The following is a 23842-nucleotide window of genomic DNA, read 5'->3' on the forward strand; positions in this document are numbered from 1 at the left end:
AACATACTGTGGCCAGAGGAGGTCACTACACGAACACTGATTTTGGTCCTTAAATAAAACCTAACATAAACATCTTTGTTTCATATAAACAAAAAGTAAATTTATACATAAAAGTTATGACTAAAAATACGAATTACGCAATATTCTGCGTTCTGTTAGACACTGCTTACATGTAAGCAAAACATTGTTTACATGCTACTGATAAGATCATATTTCTTTGCTTCCATCTAACTGTTTGGAATATTCTCAAATCATGATTATATCAACAGGTTTTTAATGTGTGTACTTTAAGCAAAACCCAAATACTAAAAAAAATCATAAATGTCTTTTAGAGTTTAAATATGTTACTCAAAATTTTATTCTATGGCGAGTTAGGTCTTAATGTTTTAAAGAATAGACAACAAAGAACAATATAGCGGCCTCTTTTTGAATGTTCAGCATGTTGCAACTAAAGATTAACGTAAACTATCAAAGCTGCAACATCACCTGCTCGCTACCCACCACTGTGGATGTGGGTTAAGAAAAATAAGTGATTGGTGAAATATGCTGTCATTCAAAGTGTTCCTCTAGTTTATTGGTTGCGTGGATGTCAATCACATTTGCTGACGTTATAACGTGCAAAAAGCTTACATTTTACAGAGGCCATCATACAGCAGTAGATCAGACGATGTTTATAGTCTCTTTTTTTAGATGTTTACGGCAATTAAGACACGTGTAATTACTTTTTGTCTATTTTTTATTTTATCAGGCCTTGTGAGATGGGCGGGACTTGGGCGGTGTTTTCTCGTGTAGGCGTCGACTCCTGCTCTCCTTGAGGAAACTCGCCCTGACGAGTCATATTTTCCTCTAAATGGGCAGCCACATCCAAACGTCAATATGATGCCACATTTATTCCCCGGTTTACCGTAGATGTTAGACGGCGTCGTTCAAGAAAGGATTAACGTTTTTGTGACCCATTAGCGTTAGCATGACAACATCTGTGAATGCGCCGGAGCAGCTTCAGTAATGAGACCGAAATTCAGGTGGGCATTCATTCATCTATGCATTTTTCATCATGGGGGTGACTTATTATTCGCATTTATCGTTTTGAATACAACGGTCTTTAAAAATGTAAATCGAGGTAAAATGGCAAATAAAGGTGATCTAGGACAAAGAGGGGAAATTCCAGCGTATCTGCCTGGACCAACGGCGATCATGATGATGAGCCTGCTTGCCAGATGCCAAGCAAAAAAATCATCATCCTCCTCACCCTTATATATTTTATATGGAATACCGATATGCACGATACAGCTCATTTGAACTATTTTAACAGGGAGAACAAAATACATTTTTTTTTAATTCGACCAATATAGACGAATCTTTATTCTGAAGAATAAGGTTTTATACCGTTTATTCCACTCCTAAAACAATCATCTCACTAAAAACCCTCGAAAATGCAACTGTAACATGTTACTTATCCATTGCACACCCACAGTGTGAATTGGCATCCCTGCAGTAACATCATGTGTATTTGAATGAGCCAGACTACGATTGCAATAAACATACTGTCCACACATACAATAAATAAATTTAGCCCTACAATAACGTATTTAATGACCCAAATGGCTTGTTATGGCTTCTTATTATTTTATACGGTGACACAGAGCTGAAATGGCTGCTGTGCACATTCTCACGCTGTCTGCTTGAACAGTTAAAGCATCTGTATTTTGCTAAAATGCGATGTATTATATAAGCAAACGAAAGAGAGAATATGTTTTCGTGAACAGCTCAGCTATGTGCTTTCATTTTAGTTTGTCTTGAATTACACTTTAAAGGATTAATTGTACGGCTCTAACTGACTATTTGGGTAGCCTGATTACATGTTTAGGTAGGGAGGAGAGTTTGCTTGTTTGAGTTGGTATTTAATGATAAGACTGTGCTTATGTGTTACTAATTATCTCACAAAAACACAATTTTGATTTGTGTTTTGTTGATGATCCAGTCCTGATGATATAATAATGACCTCATCTCAGTACCCATGTTTCCGGTGTGCGTGCGTGCGTGAGTGCGTGTCTGAACTAAATGTCAAAGATAAATAAAGATATTATAGAATATGATACATTGTTTGAAGGTCTAGCTTTAATTTGTAAGCAGTTGTCCCTTCACTGCTGGTTGGGTGAGAATCTTACTGAGCTGTTTAGGAGCCAGACTACTGTGGCAATGTAAACAACATGAATATGATCAAATTAAAATTACCTGATTTGGAACTCTGATGTCGCTTTAGATAAAAGAATTTGCTAATGTAAATGATCACAAATCAACAAGGGACTAATTGTTCTGAAATAACATCAGTGTGATTAATGTTTTGTGAAAGAATGACACTACAGAACAGCAGTGATTGGTATCTCTAAATGTTAAACTGATATCGTAGTGTTTTCATTAGCATAAATAAATCGCTATGTTGTAGTCACATGCTGAAGAGTTAAAAAGACATAATGTAACCTCTGCAAACTGTCTTGCTTTCTGCTTTTTATTTTCGTTCGGTCCTTTAGGCCAGACACACTGGGACGATTTTTTACCTGTTTAGCGACCTTCTATTCGATCTGAAAATATTGCATGAGAATCAGTTGGTGCTTGTGTGGTCACAGCTTGCTTAATGTGAGAGGAATTGCGATCCAAGCTCAGCACCTTACGAGCAGACAATGACAATTCCAAACATTTTTAAACGTAATATCGTTTAAACGTAAAATATAAAAATTTCAGGGGTTGTCAGCCTGAAGTTGGGAGGTGCGTTTGGTTAAAAAAAGCTGATCCGGTGATCTGTCCAGAGTCAACTAGTTGGGAAGTGTGTGTTGTGATTCGCGTTCTACCAGGATTTAAGTTAAGACATAGCCTAGAGATGCAAAATGTACATTAATAGTTACACAGAACATTAAAGAGCACCTATTGTCCGATTCACGTTTTGAAATTTCCTTTGGTGTGTAAATGTGTATTAGTACATGTTAACTTTATGCTAAAGGTAGAAACCCCAAAGTAAACGATGACGCGAGTTATCGTCTCCAACGTAAATCTCTTTTCTACAACAAACACAGGGATTGTAGGCAACAGTTTACTTCCTGGGATTGGTGATGTAGACAAGATCGACATTATCATAATTCCTCCCACTTTGTCTCAAAGCCTGTAAGTTAACTCCTGCTAGCATTGCATTGTGGGCAAATCTTTCAAACATGGTAAGGAGCGTCACATATCCGGCTGACGTCAGAGGAATTCAGGCCAATCACAACGTACAGATTAGCTGGCCAATCAGGGACACAGCGTTTTTCAAATCCATGCGTTTCAGGAAGAGAGGGACTAATTTAGCAGTCATTACACCATTTCACAGTTCTCTCAATAGCTCAGTAATGTATTTAAAGAGAATGGGATCATAGCTGCGGAGAGTTGAAGTTAACAACGTGATGGAATTTTGCTTAATGTATTTCTGCAATTTAGGGAAAATGGATTGTAAGGCCTCTTACATAGCTTACATAAAATGTTTTCATTTTTTGATTTCCTTGCACAGCTGCACCACTGAAAACACATGCAAGAAGGTAAAACTGGCGGTATATGTTGTATTTTTGTTATATCAGTAAGTATTTACAGAATGAGCACACCGTAATACGATTATCTCGTGTTGTTCCTTAAGAGAAAGGTCAGGATGTCCTCTGTTCCTCAGTCAAAGGTTATCATGCCATCGCTTTGTTTTCTTCTATTACAAGCTGTCAAGGCAACAAAGGAGGCAATCATTTCCTGAGTCACTCCTGTAATTTTATTTACATATCTATAAATGACTCAAACTTCCTACTTTTACATCAGAATTTGGCAGATCAGGGTTTCCCGCAGAGAATTTGTTAGTTAAGGTGGTAGGGTTGTGCAGGTGGGCGGGCCAGGGGCGTGGCAATCAAAGGGGCGGGGCGTATGCGTCATGATAAAAATATTTTTATTTAAAACACTCAAATAAAACTCAATTTTGAAGAAACTATGTCAGAAAATGAGCACATACAGGGTTTCCCGCAGAAAATTTGTTAGTTAAGGTGGTAGCGTTGTGCAGGTGGGCGGGCCGGGGGCGTGGCAATCAAAGGGGCGTACGTGTCATGATGAAAATATTTTTATTTAAAACACTCAAATAAAACTCAATTTTGAAGAAACTATGACAGAAAATGAACACACATACTAGATTATTAATGAATTAAATGTTATATCAACAGGCTAGTTATCCTCCAGACAGTGACGGACCATGTCTTTCTCTCATTAAGGCCATGTGAAGTGCGTCCACGCTATTCTCCGAGATGCACTTGACAGCCTTTTGTGCAGCAAATTTTTTTTGGGATGACCTAGTTAAGGTGGTAGGGTATCCCAGCTTAGGTGGGCCGCCCGAACTGAAAAGTGCTGTGGGAAACCCTGACTAGATTATTAATGAATTAAATGTTTTATCAACAGGCTAGTTATCCTTCAGACAGTGACGGACCATGTCTTTCTCTCATTTCGGCCATGTGGCGTTTGGTGGAATTTTTTTTTGGACGACCTAGTTAAGGTGGTAGGGCATCCCAGCTTAGGTGGGCCGCCCGAACTGAAAAGTGCTCCGAGAAGCCCTGCAGATTGTAAAATCTTGAAGTGTATTAGACACTGTATTGTTCAATTTTCAGTTAAAGAGCACCTATTTCATTGCTAAAAAAACATCGTTATTTTGTGTATTTGGTGTATTTGGTGTTCGCGTGGTTTATGGTTAAAAAACACATTATTTTTCACATATCGTAAATTTTTGTAGCTTCAGATTTCACTCTCTTCCTGAAATGCACAGATTTGAAAAGGGCTATGTCCCTGATTGGCCAGCTAATCTGTATGTTGTGATTGGCCAGAATACCGTCAGCGGGAAATGTGACGCTCCTTACCATTTTTAAAAGATTCAGTTACTAACAGGAGTTAAATTACAGGCTGTAAGTCCGAAGCGGGAGGAATTATGATTATGTCGGTCCTGATCACATCACCAATCCCAGGAAGTACACTTTTCTACAATCAATGTGTTTGTTGTAGTCCAAGAAAAGAGATTTATGTTGGATACGATAACTCGCGTCATCATTTACTTTGGGGTATGTACCTTTTGCATATCGTCAACATGTACTAATACACACCCAACAAAGGAAATTTAAAATCTTGAATCGGACAATATGTGCTCTTTAAACTCACTTGTGCAGGAGCTCACAACCTTAGCCTTCAGAATTCACACCTTCTTTTTCACAATTCTTTTTTGTCTCATTATTGTTTACATTTTTTAGGGTTAGGTCGCATTTTATCTTGGTTAGGAGATGCTAAGTTAACTGCTTCACATCATCATGGGCAAACATGGCTAAACTTGCATGTGTTTCAGTATGTGCATGTGTGTTAGACTGTAAGATAGTGACTTACTTTATTTCAGAGCAGCTGTGGCTCTGACCGTCATAACAGGCCTGCTGTCTCTATCTGTGTGTCTCCTCTGCTGCTGTTTGTTGGGTTTTACTTAGTCATACTAATTTAAATTCACTGCAGCTGTTCTTAGTTATACAGCAGATGTCTTTTTCTTTTCCTGCCCTTTACATTTTTATTAGCCTCATTTTATGTGCTATGTCGTAATGTTTGTGTGTGTTATGAGGCAGTTGGTCTCTCATTGGGGTAGATTTTGTTAGGATTTTGTTTTTTATTTTAGTTTCTAAAATGAATGTTACTGCAAATGCTTAAAACATTAAAGGGATACAATGGTGCTGGTGATTTAGTGTAGTTATCATGTAGTATTTTTCTTCTATATGGTGTATTTCAACATCTTACACTAACTTACAAAAGTAATGGGCATTTATTTATGACATTGTGAATGGATTAATATTAGTGATGCACCGATGTATCGGCCGCCGATATTTATCGGCCGATTTTTGATGAATTTGAAACCATCGGCATAGGGCTGGGCGATAATTCGATAACGATAATTTTACCGATATAAACTTTTTCGATAAAACGATAAGGACAGTTCGATAAGTGATCGATAATGTTTAAGCACTGTGCGTAATGTTGCGCGAGCACTTCCGGATGCGGCACGCGCTCTTGGTTTACAATCACAGTGACAGTCAGACTTGAAGGAGTGGAAGATGAGGCAAGTTATTTATTTATTAGTAGAGACCTATGATTTTCGCGATGCGGATAACGCGGACGGAATCACGGAATCCAAATGCGCGGAAACATTTTCTTGCGTGTAATGTTGGACGTGCAAACAGGGTTCGTCAAACACAGCAGACACAGGTGCGTGCAGTATACTTTACTTTCATTCAGCGTCCGCCTTGCGCACGCACACGTCCGCCCAGCTTTAAAAGTATATTTACAGGACATTCACAAATTCAGGAAACTGAGGAAAAGCAGCAGATCCACCACTGCAGTGAATATAGTGTTTGGGTATGTGCGCTCCCACAGCAAAGTGACACCCTTGACATCCATTTATCAGCGTGTATAGCTCGTATATGTATAACACACGCGTGATCACTGAACTAAGTTTTCTTTCTTGTTTAAGTGAACATAAACAGCGGTTACTCAGTATATTGAAACTTAAAGCAGTCTGTCTTGGGTCTTAAAGGGACAGTAGTCTGCTGCTTTTGTGTCAGAAATGTGTTGATTTCATAACAAATAGATTTACATTTAATACAGATGCATTAAAACAAGATTTTAGTTTTTGTATTTGTCATGTTCTGAATAAAAAGTAGTTTAAAACCATTATTAACTGTCTGGTTTTTACAATTTTCATTCAGGAGCAAAAATCTGCCTTTAAATTTGACAAGAGTAAAGATTTGTTATTTATCATGATAATTATCGATATCGACTGATATGGAAAACATTTTCTCGATAATTTTTTGAGTCATATCGCCCAGCCCTACATCGGCATATCGGCAATAGCACGAGAAAGGCCGATACCGATTGTTTATTAATTAACTGCATAAAGAAATCCATTATATGTAAAAAAAAAAAAATGAGTTAATGTTGTTAATAAAATAAATGCTGAATAGCAAAAACCACCTTTTAAGGTTGTCATGCTGTCTTATTATATTAGTTTTAGCTTAATTTCTGCCTCTCTTATTATGTTGGTCAGTTAAATGTTAATTAGATCCGATCCATGTTCAGTAAAAATAATTTGATGCAGAAATAAACTAGCTTATAGACCAGCTGTATAGTATTGTATTCAAGTGTTTAAATCGGTATCGGCCCAAAAAAATCCTATCGGTGCATCCCTAATTAATATGTGAAATTTAAGTTTGTATTCTAAAACCTAGTTTACAGTAAATTCATTGAATTACCATAAATTAGTCAGTTTAAGTCAAATAAAATATAATTCAATTTTAAACTGATTTTAGTTTTATTAAAGAAATGTAATTTCATCAGGTTGTACATGTAAGAATGAAGTTACTTTGATTAATAGGTGAAATGTGAGTTGTGTGCCCTAACCCCGCCTACGACGTGTGTCTTTACTGTACCTGACACGGTCAAGCTTAAATTATCTCAGGATAAAGCGGGTTTCAGCGAGGACGTAGTATTGGATTTATTAAGAGAAGCAAGGTTTGTATCATTGTTTTTACCTATTTATTGGAGTACATGAAAAAAAACAGGACCGTACACATGACATTAAAGATCCCATATGACCTTGCTTAAAAGCACATTGTAGTGCAAAGTTTTAGGGCTATATAAAGTTAAGAAAAAATCCAGATACATGTACCATAGGTTATTGTTGATTATCTTTTCCCCATCTTTATGAAAAGCAACGATTTCTATGAAACTCAGAAAGCATGGTGTACTCCGATTGACCAGCTGTCCAGTGCGTTGTGATTGACCGAATACTTCAAGTGCAAAAAGGCAAATGTGACGCTCCTTACCATATTTGAAAGATCAGCTCCCAAAGCAATAGTGAAAGGCAGGATTGCCAGATCAGTGTTACAAAACCAGCCCAATGGCCATTTAAAACTAGTTCAATGGCCATTTAAAACTAGTCCAAATACCAACAACTAATAACAAAATCCTTCCATCTCTAACCCGCAGAAAAACATCAACCTGTAGCTACAGTTTAAAAGTTGCTCAATCAGAACTCCTCCGAAAGGCAGCGGACCTGGCAACGCTGGTAAAAGAGACCATATCATCTTTACTATATCAATACAAGCCCGAATCTGATCCAGAAAATGCAGATCAACTTTGCCAGCGCGACTTGAGCAGAACGTAACAGAACGTTAAGGTAAGGAATAAGGATACTAAAACATAAAACCATGTCTGCATTTGTGATCGTAAAGTGACAAACAAGTGCTACTTTTCACAAGTGGTTTTCAAACTGGGGGACCTGCGATGGTGCCAGGGGCCCCCCGAATTACTGACATTTTATAAAATAAATAAATTGATTATAAATTCTGTGTAATTAAATCTTAGACAGAAATACATTAAATAATTTAATATGTTTTGTTTAATTTACATTTTAAGTTTTGGAATGTTTTATGTCATAAATTTTCTTTGGGGGGCCACAAAGTCATGCACCGTATACAAGGGGGGCTGCATACTGAAAAAGTTTGAGAACCACTGCTCTACACTGCTAAAAACTTGCGTTTTAATCAGTCGTCGTAAGATAATCTTTAAATATGAAAACTACTTATAGGCTACTTACAGGCTGTGAATCAGAAGAGCCGGAGTCTACTTGCAAAGTACTTGCAGGAAACAGTCCTACATAAACCCATCTGTTTTCAAAAAGTGAATTAATGTGATTTATTATGTGTTTAATTTTAGGCTGAACTTTGAGGCTAAATTTAGCATGGCTTGTTTTCAGGCAGTGACACTATCAATGTCTCCAGAAAATGTATAGTTTATTACTGAGAAAAGATTTTGTTTGTTATCTCTATGCAACACTAAAGTTTAGGCGATAATTTTAAAGATTGATGTGCCTGGAGAACCTTTAAAATCTTTTGAGGCCTCGCCACTTGATATGCTTATTCAATATTTTCATTCCTTGCTTGCATAAGCCGCGTGACACTATGAAAGATTTGTGCAACCACAAACAAAGCAGACTAATGTAACACTTTTTGTCTTTGATTATTTTAGTTTAATTCATGAAGCAACTATTGATTGTTTTCTTTAAAGACAAAAGCTCTGAAATCCAATATAACACAAGTCTGTAACATTGGAATACTTGATTTTTCACTGTAAACGTCTGGATGTAATATGTCAGACCTTCAGACATGTTATGTAGTCTATGAGTCATACAATGTCATTGTGAAGGGCAGTGGTGGAGGAGAGGGTGTGTTACTGTACGTTTCTACAAGCTCAATAATCATGGAATGTCACACAGAGCATTGAGAAGCTTTATAATGCAGTTTAAGCTATTGTGCGATGTTTGAGGTGTGGCTTTGTTTCCTACTCAGAATTATTCCACGCCTCTGATACTGTACATGGGATGTCTTTGTGTGTGTTTTTCATGTAGGCCTATGTGCATGTTGTTTTTGTTAATAAACTTGGACTTAAACTTAGATTTAGCAATCCCAAATTCCCTAATCCAGAGAATGTCACTTCCCAAATTTTCCGCTTAAAATTACTTACCATCATTGAAATTATCTTTTTGACAAATGTGTTTAAATGTACTGTAGACATACTGCACAAGGGTGGTTACCTCTAATCGTTGCTGTTTAGTTATTGTGGTTGTTGTGCTCGTTATAAATAAACTAGGGCTGGAACGACGCGTCGACGTAGTCGATTACGTCGATTACGTGATTACGTAATTACGTCGATTTGCCGGAAATGCGTCGATGCGTCGCATTGTTTACGTTTTCAAATGAAGGCGGCTTCAGCTCCGACCGGATAATACAAGTGTTATACCAAACAGCCAGAACGTGATCAAAAGTGTGGGAATACTTTAAGCAGAAACCAAATAAAACACATACTGTGTAAAACTGAAATGGCATACCACAGCAGCGCAACATCTGTGCATGATCATCTTAAAAGAAAACAACCTGGGGCTCTCCGACCTCAGAATGACGCGACGGCAGCGTAAGTATTTGAATTTTTACAGTAAGTTTTTATACAACAATAGAATCAATGCAGGCATATATGGTGCTTAATACAGCTGTGTTTACATCTTAGTTTAATACGAGTTGCGAGACGCCTGACAGACACGACATTGCATCGCGTCTGGGCAGTATGTTGAAACAGTAAATAAAGAGCGGGACAAGTTTAACTTTTTATATTAAGAAGTTATGAAATAATAAGTTACTGTGTTACACTGAGATAGGCATGTGCCCGCGTGCACTGAAAGCCAGCTGGCAGCGCGGAGTTCCCATAGCTTATTTTTTTGCTATGTGCGCAGATATTATAAAAGCTCGTCTCGTTAGGTATTCCTGACATGCGTTTATTTAAAGTAACAGCAGCGTAAACGCCGTTTATAAAATATTAGAAGATCATGCTAACTAAATTTGTATTTACCCGAGACTTAAGAAAAGTTAAATGTTAAAGTTGATGCTAAATGAGAATGCAGTAACGTTACTACTGATAGTAATAATATTAACAGTAATAATATAATGGTTACATTTTATAATAAGGGTTCATGAATCACAATGAACTTATTTTTACTTCAGTCTGAACTAATGCTGAGTAAATGCATGTACTAATCATAAACGAAGTGAAGAGTCATCATTAAGTACAACATGACATGTTTTTTAGTTAATGTATTAATAAACAATGATTTCATGTGAGTCATTTTGTAGTTAATGATGACGCTTCATTAGTTTATGATTAGCACTAGGGCTGGAACAATAAAGAGCAGGACATGTTTTTATATTAATAAGGAGTTATTATTCAGTTTGATTTATTTTTATTTTACTTCTTTAATATTAATATATTTTATTTGTTTAAGGTGAATAATGCCCCTTTTGCACTGTTTATGTTAGGCTGAATTAATGTTGGACTTGTTTTTATGTGATTTGTTATATTTTCCTTGGCACTGGCACTGTTTGTGTATTTGTTTAATTGAGAAAATGCTTCAATAAAATGTTGGCATTAATAGCAGATGTTACATTTATTATTTGTAAAAAAAAATCTTTATTTAGACTATTCGATTAATTGAAAAAATAATCGATAGACTAATCGGTTGAAAAAATAGTCGAAATTTGCAGCTCTAAAATAAACTGTGAGTGAATGCAATTGTATTAAGAACTCAAATACAAGACTGACAATCGTATTCTGCTGCTGTGTTAATGTGGCAACAGAGAGCACTGTCAGCCAAGCTACACCGTGTGAAACAGGCAATGAAATAATACCTGCATTAGACTCATTCTATACCTCTCTAACTCTAATCTTTACTAGCCATTGGCTTATTAAAATCCTTTATTAGTTACCTGGTGTCCAAAGTTGTTAGCATTTGCAAGTCGCGCCACTAGGCAGCCATGTTTTATGTTGGTTACATGTTGGTCATGTAAGACTAAAGTCCTGTCTACTTGAATGAGGAAAGACAGATATTAAACCTATTAACAATTAACTCCTCCCCCGCCGGCCATTTTTTTTTTTTAAAGTTGCCTTCTGGCATTTTTTGTGAATTTCAAAAATTTAACATTTTCTTCTAAAAATATATAAACACACAAAAATATCAAATGAAAGAACAGACCCTCTGCTTTCAATCAAACAATAAACAAAGAAACCTGGAAAAAAGCATTTCATCATATCTATATTATTTTTCTGCTTATAAACTCTTAAATATGGATATTTTTCTTTAAAAATAATTTTTTTTTGCAAAAAGCTGAAATAATTGCATTTTTGTGAATGGATTTTGTTAGAGGTCAGATTCAGAACGATAATCAAAACATACACAGAGTTTAAAATTAGTAAATAAAGTTTTTGCATCAGTTTTTTCATAAATTGGGATCTAGTGGATAATCGCGGTTTTGCAGATTAACAAAAAAATTCATCAGGAACACTATTTTTTTTTAAATGTTTTATCTTAATTGACGAGATAATTTAGGGAAAGAGTTAAACCTGACATCAACTGCACCCTAACTTTTGTTTGCACTACAAAACACTTTTTCTCCAGGTTGCATTAGCTACTGCGTATTAGTGCTGGGTATCGATTCAGATGTTCCAGATCGATTCGATTTCGATTCACAAGCTATCAAAACGATTGAATTTCGATTCTCTGTTCGGTTTACGATTCCGATTCTCCGGTCGATTTTTATACTCGATTCTCGATTCAACTCAATGAGTATAGATTTAATACAAATACTACATTTATAAAATAGAACTGTGAACATAAGTTTATAAGTGGGTAATTAATCAAAAGAAATTAATAGCCACAAACCTGTATATTAAACTCTTTTATTTTAGGTACACTTGGCTACATTAAAACAGAACCCTCTTTTCAAATGCATACAATTATGTTAAATACAGTACAATTTTGATGTAAGATGAAAAATGTATGCTAAAAAAAGTGATAACAGTCGCATTCCTTGATCAAACAGGATCAGTTTATTTCTTTTTTTTTTAAAAATCGATTTGTGGCTTGTGAGAATCGATTTTGAATCGACCACGTTAAAAAAAACGATTAATCAAAAAAATAAAAAATTTTGCCCATCCCTACTGCGTATGCACACTGGTTGGCAAGCTCTTCACAAGACTTTGTATAAACCCCCCTCTCTAGAGAATTGTCTGTCTTTATCAACTGATGATTGGTTCTTTTAACTGTAAAGCAGGACTATCACATTGGCCATTTTGAGCTTTGCATTGTATTGCATTGCATTGTATCCTGTTCAAATAAATAGGGGTGTTCAATCTTTTATTTACTCGCATTGTAGAGGGCTGATCCATGTGATAATAGATATTTATATTAGAACAGAATTATAACAACTGAGTCTGTCTTAAAACCTAGGTTTGAAATGAAAATCATTCGTCTGCCATTCTGAGATAATGCAAAACTCATACCTTAAAATCTGCTAGTTTAAGAAAAATCTAATCTTAAGAAGGTCCCATATAATAATTAGAAATAATAATTAGACTGGTTTCATGTTTACCTGAATCAAGGAGCAGTTATGCTAGCCTATTTGTCAACCTTCATGACTCACACAAATCCTTTGTCTCATAATTTGAAGGTAGCCAAGTAGTAGCTTGTTGATGCTTGTTGTTACTTGGTTTAGATGCTTGTTGATATTTGGTTTTTGTGACTTTTAAAACCTCATTCACACAGCACTTTGGTCCCAGAATATTTCCGTAAAATTGGCAGACAGGCTTCTGTGTGAACACAAACACGGCCCCTAAATTTCTCCCGGAAAGAGGACCTAGTAACATTGCCTTGACATACACAAAAAGCATGGTGTGTGGACAAGACACAGAAACAGCTCGTCACTATCCACGCTGAAGCTGTGATCATTCACCAGCATGACAGAATAGCACATCACACGATCCTTATGATCTCTTCATAAACAAACATGCATGCACAAGAGAAAAATCATTGATAATTAGCAAACTTCAGACACTGTGGAAAAAAACTATCAAGTGCAGGGCTTTAAATATGTCATGTGTCTTTAAGGGATTTTTACAGGATGTGTGTGAAAGCACGCACAGATTCCGGAAAATCAATGGCAGTGGAAATTAGTCAAAAATCAAAGATCCCGGACAAATTCTGAATGCATTTGCTGTGTTTTTCCGTAATCTTTGTGTGAAAAGGAACAGAATTTGGCATATGGTTTTCGATGTTAGGTTATTTTTGTGCAACAATACTAAGTTATATATGAATGACATAACTTATGAAGTTATTTAAGTGGTTGTATGGTTTTTTAAATATATGCTGTGGTGAAATTTCAGAAATCACTGTGTTGGCTTGTTTAGTTTATATTATTTTAGGTTTCAAAGCATTTATTAGTCATAGCCAGCAGCATCCACATAGCAATTTAATCCCATGCCATTCTTTCAATAGTATTTATATCATTTAACTGGGGGTTTTAATGTTTTATCTAAAAGGATTTACTCTTCACTTACTCTCCTATGTGCGTCCGCTTAATTTTAATTTAGTTTCAGTACTACGTCTGGGACTGCTGTGTAGAGTTTCGTTTCTCCTGCAAAAATCTGCAGGTCCAATCAGCGAACAGAGCTGGGTGGCTAAGAACGATGACCTTGAGGTCATGCGTCAGTTTGAGTTGTAGTTCAGTAATGGCAGCGGAGAAAGACGTGAGAAAAGCTATTCGTTCCATTGTTGCAAAACTGCCGTATATCCAGAAGTTAAAGCCGGAGTAAGAACCCGGTTTGCTAAGTTTTGTTGGTCTGATTATTCGTACTTGTTGTTTCCGGCCGGTTTCGGCGCATTACGTACGTCACGACCACACGTTAGCGATCGCCTATGGCAGATCCTGAGTGACTCTGGGCAGATCCAATAGTTTTAAACTTCAACAGTGGACCCTCCTTAACGAAATTAACGCTTTGCAAGGGAGCGTGGCCAGACTCTCTTTACAAATGAAATGAATATACGAGAGTCTGGTTGGACCAGGCTACAAATTAGAAACATCTCAAGCCATTCATGTGACAAGAGCCAACAGTACAGATAGTACTGAAATTCAAGATTCTTCAAGAGATCTTTTATTCTGTTGCAGCATATATACCATTATGCTGCCCAGCCCTATTATAAAATATGACGGCCCAACCCTATAATAAAACATGACAACAAAATATGATAAATATCCTAAGTTTAACACGTGGCTCACTTGTGTCTGATACGGGCTACATTTGAAAGGAATTCAGCCAACCATGCATGAAAATTATGTCATTGTGTACCTAACCTTAACCCTGTTCAAAACTTGTACAATGTTTTCTGCAGAACACAAAAGATTGTTTGTAGAATCATTTGACTTTGTTTTCTTGCAGTAATAAAGCATTTTAAATGAGCTGTGAATCATCCATCCAAAGCAAGACAACTCAGACATAAAATGTATCACACGTTAAAGTCTCCCTGTGGTCAATAATATTATTAGTTAAAAGTCGTCTTTGAGCATCACAATAGCATATATAAAAGTTTTTTACAGTAATTTCTTCATGCTTTAAAACTGCTTGAATGTAACTCTACACCATTGCCTCGTTTAGTTTATGCGGATATACGGATATGCAAATGAGTCACCTATTCTTGGGAGAGCTTGGACCATAGATATGAATATGTGAATTAGTCCCCGCCTCCACTTTTCACATCACCTCGGACCATAGATATATATGTAAATAGATGCTACATTCTGCAGTTTCAGGCACATAACTGCTAAGTTCAGTTTTATACAATGCATACCTGAACTGCGTGTTTGCAACACTAATCTTGAAGCGCTGATGTTAACAGGGGTCAGCAGCACAGAAGTAGAGCTGAAGCAGCCAGGGTTTACCACAGAAAATGTGTTAGTTAATGTGGTAGGGTTGTGCAGGTGGGCGGGCCGGGGCGTGGCAATCAAAGGGGCAGGGCGTACGCGTCATGATGAAAATATTTTTATTTAAAACACTCAAATTAAACTCAATTTTGAAGAAACTATGACAGAAAATGAACACATACTAGATTATTAATTAATTAAATTGTTTTATCAACAGGCTAGTTATCCTCCAGACAGTGACGGACCATGTCTTTCTCTCATTTCGGCCATGTGGCGCGTGCCCGCTCGCGGTGTGAAGCGCGTCCACGCTATTCTACGAGATGCACTTGACAGCCTTTTGTGCAACTAATTTTTTTTTTTGGACGACCTAGTTAAGGTGGTAGGGTATTAGGCTTGCCACGATAGTCGGTGAAACGGTGATTACCGGTGCTTCAGCCTCTCACCAGTTAGATCACTTGCCCACCGCGACACCGTCTTTCATCGTTGTTTTGATATTTTCGTGTAATTAAATCATTTAGTTTCGTTAGAGAGAGCAAACACTTACAACTGAATGTGTCTCCTGCCTGAATTCAGCGAAGCTGAACGCGTGTCACGTCACAGAGCAGCAGGTGTCAGATTTCATTTATTTCTGTCAGAGTTTGCGAGGCGAGCTGACTGACCAGATGATGACAGAAGCCGCGTGCTTACTCGTTTTTGTTATAATATACATATATGATGTTTAATATAAGCGACATCGTTTTGTTTTTGTGGTTTTCATCAAGAAAAATATTAAACCCATCATTCAAGCAGCGCTTTAATGGATAAGTAGCCGGTTGCTCTGCTTGGGACTGGCGGGTTCTGTGAGAATTACCTGCGCACATTGACTCAATCACTTAAGTAAACCAGCTGTTGCACTCGCATTGCACGCAAATTCATACGCGATTAACGCAGCTTACGCAAGCGCTGCGTTTAAACAGTTGCGTAATTCAAAAGTGAAAGTAAAATGTGCACGTCTGCATGCGCATTTATAAGCCCCTGCCACCCGGTGAAACCGGGATCACCGAGTTTGTGACGCGCCGATTAACCGGTGGGAAAATTATGTCACCGCGGCAACCCTATAGGGTATCCCAGCTTAGGTGGGCCGCCCGAACTGAAAAGTGCTGCGGGAAACCCTGGCAGCTGTGCTGCAATCAGTTCAGAGTCTATGTGGCATACATGCATACTATCTATAACTCAAACTACTGATTAACACGTTCAACTGTAATATGATTGGCTACATGTTTGTGACATTGTTTCCAGTGGAAAACCCCTCAAAATTATGCAGACCCAAACCATGGGGTACTATGCAAAGGAAAAGCACCATTAGAAATATCTGAGACCCATTTCTTTTTTTACAATCCAAATTAACCACATTAGTAAAGTCACTTAACTGAATGTGTCATATGAATGTATTTGAGGGCCAACAGATTTTATAGGTTGGGGGGGTGCGTGATTGACCACAATAACTACAATTGTACTGCTCACCAACAGGAGAGACATGCAGCAAAAACACATTGGTGTTACAGAGATCAGTGACTTAAGATACATGCATATCTTCAAATAGGATGCACAAATATTTTTCTTTTACTTATAATTTCTGTACTGCCGCTGACAGGCTTTAAAATCAGAAATAATGCATCGTAGATAACATTGAAAGACCTAATTTAATTAGTTTCATTGCAGCGCATCCCATTTTGTTCATTGTAATGGCAAAGTTGCGTAAGGCCAGAACCCTGCATGTGACAGAGAGCTCGCATTTAAACGTTCAGGCTGAACCCTATACAGAGATCACTGTTAGGTTTGGTACACTATTGTGTTTTATTGTGGTTGCACTGCGTCGACTGGCCCGAGATGTGAGCTGTGTGTGTTTTCCCAGTCAGGAGGGATCGGCTCATGCGCTGTTAATGGCTCTTTTGATTGGGCTGCTTCTCTGATGTGAATACTGCTATTGTCCACATTGTGTGTTTACTTTGTTTAAGAAGGTTATATTTGTGTATTTATTTTTAGCTGTGGGTTATTTTTCTGCTTATGATGGGTTGCTGTTTTTTTTGTGTGTGTGTGTGTGTGTTAGAGGAAGATGCCCGTGGCATGTTTTTGGCCTGTTTACTGATCTCTTCTCTAATTCCTATAGGATGTATTTATTTACATGTATTTTGTTTCATGTGTATGAATGTGCTGTTTGTCATGTCTTTTCTATCTTGCCTTTTGTTTTCTCTCTTTATTTAAAGGTCAGTGGTTTTCTTTCATTTGCCTTCCTAAATAGGTCCGCTGGGTATGACATACCTTGACATAAAGTACATTTAAAGGTTCTTGAGATTAGTACGATGTGTAATCACCATAAGCCAAAGGAACTCTGTTTAAGACAACAATAAAACAAGATGCACACATTATACATAATGTAGTGTGCAGGCCAGGCATTTCTCTCTCTCTCTCTCTCTCTCTCTCTCTCTCTCTCTCTCTCTCTCTCTCTCTCTCTCTCTCTCTCTCTCTCTCTCTCTCTCTCTCTCTCTCTCTCTCTCTTTCTCTCTCTTTCTCTCTCTCTCTCTCTCTCTCTCTCTCTTCTCTCTCCCTCGCTCGCTCATTCGCTCTCTTTAATAGAAGGGATGCTTTGACTGTGGGTTAGCTTCTAACTGTCTATCTGTGTGTTTCTGTGGTTTGTTGTAGAACACAGAGAGGACCTTGTTTGTTGTTGTAGCAGCACAAAACACACACGTCACATATTCTGCACAATCGTTTTTAATCTTATTTCTTTTACCCCTCCCCCCAATTGTATAATTGTTTTTATACAAAGAAATTTATACTTTAAACTAGGGCTGTTAAAATTTACATGTTAATAATGCGTTAACACAAATAAATCTTAACGGCACTAATTTTATTAACGGTGATTAACGCAACGCCCTTGGTCCAGCCTATAGTTGGATATATTAGGACGCAGCCTTATTGTGACCCATGCTGTCTAAATGAGTCAGAGATTTTCATAAAAATAAGAATTAAAAAATTATAAAAAAAACTGAAATTTGTTACTTTCACGTAAATTTAGAACAAATAAAAATGTGCGATTAATTTCCGATTAATCGCGAGTTAACTCATGAAATCATGCAATTAATCTAGATTAAATATTTTAATCTATTGACAGCCCTACTTTAAACCTAAATCAAAAATGTTTTATAACGTTTTTATAACGTGTAAAATAATCCAGATAGATACATTACTGACTTGTCTTTGCAGTTCCAGGGCTCAAAGCAAATTATTTTTTATACTGGCCCAGTCAGGCCCCAATAAAAAAATGTCAGTGTCACATATTTAAAAATAGAAAAAGAGAGGTCCCGCACACTATCCACTTGCAAAAATATAAATCATTTATCGCAACGTTTCGATCTCTCGATCTTCTTCAGGCATCAAATATATATTAAATACATATGTCACTTCCGTGTATTTTAAAAAGTTATCTTGACCAATCACATTGTCAAGGTCAAAACTAAACCAATCACAATGAGCAATAAAGAAATCATCATAAACTCGTCACAACCAATCACAGTGAATGTTAAAATACATCATCATAAACTCGTCACATTACAATAAATGGTAGAGCTAATGGACTCATCATATCACAATGAATAGTAGAATATATTCTCATCAATTCGTCATATCACAGTAGATCGTAGAACACATCCTCAAAAAGTCAATGAATGGTAGAACACATCTTAATACAATCAACATCATAATAAGTAATATTTCATTTTAGAGAAATATGAAATTATAACATTACATTATAAATTGCGTCATCATTCATCCCGAAAGGAGATAACGTGTTTACATATTTAAAAATAATTTATATGTATAATTTATATATATTAATTGAATATATTATATTTATAAAATTTATATAATTCAAAAGTCAAATATAATTGTATACATATGTATGTTCCAATGAAAAAAGGCTTCCAACTTTTCTGCTTTACCTGTAAACTGACAGCAAATTGTGCAAAATATTGCATTGTTTCTTTCGTCGTGTTTTACCCAAGTAAATATCTCCTTCCAAGATGTTAAAAAATATATATTGATAAAAAAAAAATTAGTGAATGAGGGTGAAGCACTGGCCCAATCGGGCAAGTGACAATACTTTTTACTGGCCCGAACGTCTCTCACGCTTGCCCAGGGCCACCGGGCAGTCCTTTATGTTGAGCCCTGAGTTCTGTTTGGTGGTGCTAGGTTGCTACAAATTTCATTTATTTTCTGTTTATCTGTTTAAGTATTTTGATCATTTGTTTTATCCATGAGATATAGTTAAGACCAGACATTCAGTCACAAACACTCTATTTTATTTAGACATATTTATATTAAATTTTTGTGAAATATTAAACCTGTCAAAATTATTTGCAGCATTCCGGTTGAGCGGTTGTTATCTGGGAATAACAAACCTGCAAATGTCGCCAATCAGAATCATGTATTCCATTGAGCTGTGTATTAGGCAAAATAGTATTTATAGCATTTAGAGAAAATAGGGCTTAAAGGTGCTCTCCGTAAGTTGAGAAATTTCTAACCGTTACTGACACCAGTGGCCGTTATAGAAACTGCAGCCAGTCTCATGCTCGTTCTCGGTGGGCACACTCGTACGAGCACGACCGTAGCAACCACAGACAGCTCATTGAGATTCACCATCATGTTTACAAATGTAAGAAAAGTTACAGTACTGTAAGGTTATTGTTTGACAGACCATATTTTAGCAAAATGTTGCAGTGCTACTTTATATTTTCAACAGAAGTCTACTTCTAAAAGTTTTGTAACACGACACTGTAAAACACACTCCCGACACTCACAATCTTAATGCACTCGTGCTCTGAATAAAGATAATTCATATAAGAAAGTAACTTTTGAAACGGTCCTGTGCTACATGCTATCGTTAGCATTACACCACAAAAACAATAACATAATATATTACAGATGTCCTGTAACTATGTCTTACCTTTGCAGTAAAAAGGAAACCTGCTCAAGGTCGGTTTTCATACCCAGCGCTGACCGGAGCTCCCTCCAAGAATCAAATGCCAATCCGATGTTTACTCTTGTATTTTCCCCGACGCCGGTCACGCACTATTTTGGCCGCACTAGATAAGGATTTTTTTTAAACTTACGAGGAGTTTCCGTGAGTGTCTGGATTGTGCTGGAAGTTGGTCGCTTCTTTCCGTCTACAGAGTCCATTTGAAACATGCTAGCGATTGCCGCTGTGTACTAATGACGCCGTACGCGTCTATATGGAACGCCCAGGTAGACGAGCACGCGCATGATGTCACATTTTGAATTTCGCGCCAATTCGGACCCGACTTCTCCACACAGAAAAGAGCCTACAGGCTGATAGAGACAACCGTGGAGGACCCTTAAGGTGTCATTCTTTCTATTACATTATGGTTGCCTCATAAATATACAAATGAAAACTCTATCTTAAAGATTTTTTTAAGTAATAACTTACATTCAGCCCCTTTAAATGTTTAAGCATGACAAAAGCAATCAGACAAAAGACAGACGTTATAACATCATGCTGTGTTACCCTAATTAAAATTCTAACTTTCTAGAGAAAATCTGTGTCAAGTGGCCATAAACTGTTTGGCGTATGGTTACTGCGAGGGCTTTGTCAAACATCAAATTTAACTATGGATGCTTGGTTTTTAAGCAAATGCATATTTCTAGATAATTTTCTCTTTTAAAAAAAATTTTCTGACACTTTGTGTGTTTTTTTTCCACAGACCGACTCGGCCTTGATACTCTCCGCCTCTTCAAGGAGGCCTGTTTATGTCCACAGTGTGAGACCCCTGCAGCATTTTGCCACTTCCTGCATCCCTGCTTGGTTCTTCTTGGCCGGGTTCTGTGGTCATGTCAAGCCCTAGCAGCAGTCCCGAGAGAGAGGGAGGGGTGGTAACTTCTGTCCAACTTGAGAATCTCACATCTCCTGCTGGGTTGGAAACCGACCCTGCATTTGTCAGCAGTCCAGTGCTCAGTCCAGACTCCAGTTCCCATGATGCCGTGCTCTCCGCCCCGGCGGCCTCCCCAGCTGATTCAGAGAACCTCAGTCCAGATGAGCTTGAGCTTCTGGCTAAACTGGAGGAGCAGAACAGGTAGACAGTTTGACTGTGATATCAAACCAGACGTGTATGTCTGAACATTAAAGGGACACTCCACTTTTTTTAAAAATATGCTCATTTTCCAGCTCCCCTAGAGTTAAACTTTTGATTGTACCATTTTGGAATCCATTTAGCTAATTCCAGGGTCTGGCGATACCACTTTTAGCATAGCTTAGCGTAATCCATTGAATCTGATTAGACCATTTAGCATCACGCTCAAAAAAAATTCCTATTTAAAACTTGGCTCTTCTGTAGTTACATTGTGCACTAAGACTGATGAAAAATAAAAAGTTGCGATTTTCTAGGCTGATATGGCTAGGAAATATACTCTCATTCTGGCGTAATAATCAAGGACTTTTGCTGCCGTAACATGGCTGCAGGAGGCGCAATGATATTACGCAGAAGCCGAAAAAAGACCCCTTAGTAACTTTCAATAAAAGGAAACTATTTTTGGGGACTGTGTATCATTGCCTGGAATCAAGTATGGACACTTGAAGATTTTTAAGCAGCATGCTAGCTTGCACTTGAAAGGTTATAAGCATCTACAATATACAGCATAAACACATATTGCTCATTTGTAATTAATCTGAAACTCTGCAAATGGCACAGTATACTTATTTCACAGATAGTCCCCTAATGCAACTGGGTCAAATTTTTAGGACACATGATGCTTTTTAATATCTGTCCCAGTTTACCTTTATGGGGTTAAAACCAATACTCTTGTGGTTAGTAGGTCAAATCTTTGAAACCCTGTGAACTGCTATTTGTATACACTAATCCCAGCATATTTATTTGCATGCAGGCTGTTAGAGGCAGATTCAAAGTCCATGCGCTCCATGAGTGGATCTCGGAGGAATAGTGGCTCCTCTCTCGTATCAAGCTCATCTGCATCCTCCAACCTGTCCCATCTGGAGGAGGACACCTGGATCTTGTGGGGACGTATCGTTAATGAGTGGGACGAGTGGAGACGAAAGAAGGACAAACTCTTAAAGGTGAAATAAGGGCAGGATTTATATATTTTTATATAGTAATGTATGGTTTCTAATATTAGTTTTGAATAGGAATTATAGATATTTATAATTAAATATTATAAAATAACAGTAATAAAAAATGATGAAAATTTTAAAGGATTTGTTTACTTTCATAACAAAATTTCCTGACACTTTACTTTCTTCAATCGGAAAGATTAAGGAAAACATTCCAGGATTTTTTCCATGTTGTGGACTTCGATGGACCCCAATGGTTTGACGGTCCAAATTGCAGTTTAACTCTAAATACAGGTTTCCCACAGGTCCTTAAAATCCTTGAAAGTTTGTGAATTCACAATTCAAGGCCCTGGAAGTTTAAAAAAATATATGCATGCATAGAAACAGGTCATTGAAAGTGCTTGAATCTATTTTATGCAAGAAGTTTTTGGAAAATCCATATTATGGAAAATTCTAGACTTTTTAAGCAACTGTTCGCTTTAAATGCTTATATCTTCTGTATGCGAATATTGATTCATTCCAAAATTCACATAGTTGTGTTTGACACATCAAAACGTCTCGGGCTATGTATGTACGCTGCGTCTCCCTTGCCATACTTCCTGCGTCCCTGTAATGCCGTCTTTGGCAGTATTTCAGATAGGAATATACTTCCTGGCTCCTGCATCACCCTGTATTTGTCATTAAGCCTCACCATTGATTGAATTTGTAATACACATTCAGACGCACTTACCCCTGGAGGCGCCCCAAAGTGTCACCGCAGTGACGTAGCGCGAGTTCCCTCGAAAGAGAACTGTAACAATGTATCTTAAAAGGTAACACGATGTAACCTTGCTCTCACTTGAAATGTGTCCCCACATTTAGTCCTTGAATTTGAGGGTATTGGACCTGGAAAGTCCTTGAAAGGTCCTTGAATTTGAAGTTAACTAAGGTGTGGGAACACTGTAAATGATCCCAACCGAGGCATACTGTAAGGGTCTTATCTAGCGAAACAAATAATTTTGTAATCACAATTTCTCGTCTTGCTCTGGTATGCCGTCCGCATCTTAACATATTACATAATCTCGTCAAAAGGTAACACATGCCACATGCAGGGTACGTACACGTTCGGACCATTTTTAATGTATATATAAATATATATATATATATTAATATAAATACTGTCCTTTTTTTGCTAGATAAAACCTTTATGCCTCTGTTTGGATCTTTAAACAGTTGGTGTCTATTGAAGTCCACTATATGGAGAAAAAACCTGGAATGTTTTCCTCCTAAAACTTAATTTCTTTTCAACTGAAGAAAGAATACATAAACATCTGGATGACATGTTTGATGGATGATTATCCCTCTTTTT

The 23842-nt window shown here is 37.2% G+C and overlaps 2 protein-coding genes across 3 annotated transcripts in view; both read left to right on the forward strand.

Annotated features, from left to right (window-relative positions):
- Window positions 1-23842, forward strand: part of LOC135785885 (adipose-secreted signaling protein-like) — a 260005-nt gene that overhangs the window by 151867 nt on the left and 84296 nt on the right. The window lies entirely within an intron of this gene.
- The window catches only part of LOC135785875 (EVI5-like protein), a 58019-nt gene continuing 34951 nt past the window's right edge, over window positions 775-23842 (forward strand). The window contains exons 1-4 of one of the 2 annotated variants that reach the window (XM_065295500.2): window positions 775-1022; window positions 8062-8251; window positions 21134-21502; window positions 22311-22500. In XM_065295500.2, the coding sequence (XP_065151572.1) occupies window positions 21261-21502; window positions 22311-22500 (432 nt within the window). In that variant the 5' untranslated portion in view covers window positions 775-1022; window positions 8062-8251; window positions 21134-21260. The remainder of the gene's footprint in view (window positions 1023-8061; window positions 8252-21133; window positions 21503-22310; window positions 22501-23842) is intronic. The other variant, XM_065295499.2, reaches the window with a different exon arrangement.

Source organism: Paramisgurnus dabryanus, chromosome 4 (assembly GCF_030506205.2).
Source record: "Paramisgurnus dabryanus chromosome 4, PD_genome_1.1, whole genome shotgun sequence".
In the NCBI taxonomy this organism is placed as follows: Eukaryota; Metazoa; Chordata; class Actinopteri; order Cypriniformes; family Cobitidae; genus Paramisgurnus; species Paramisgurnus dabryanus.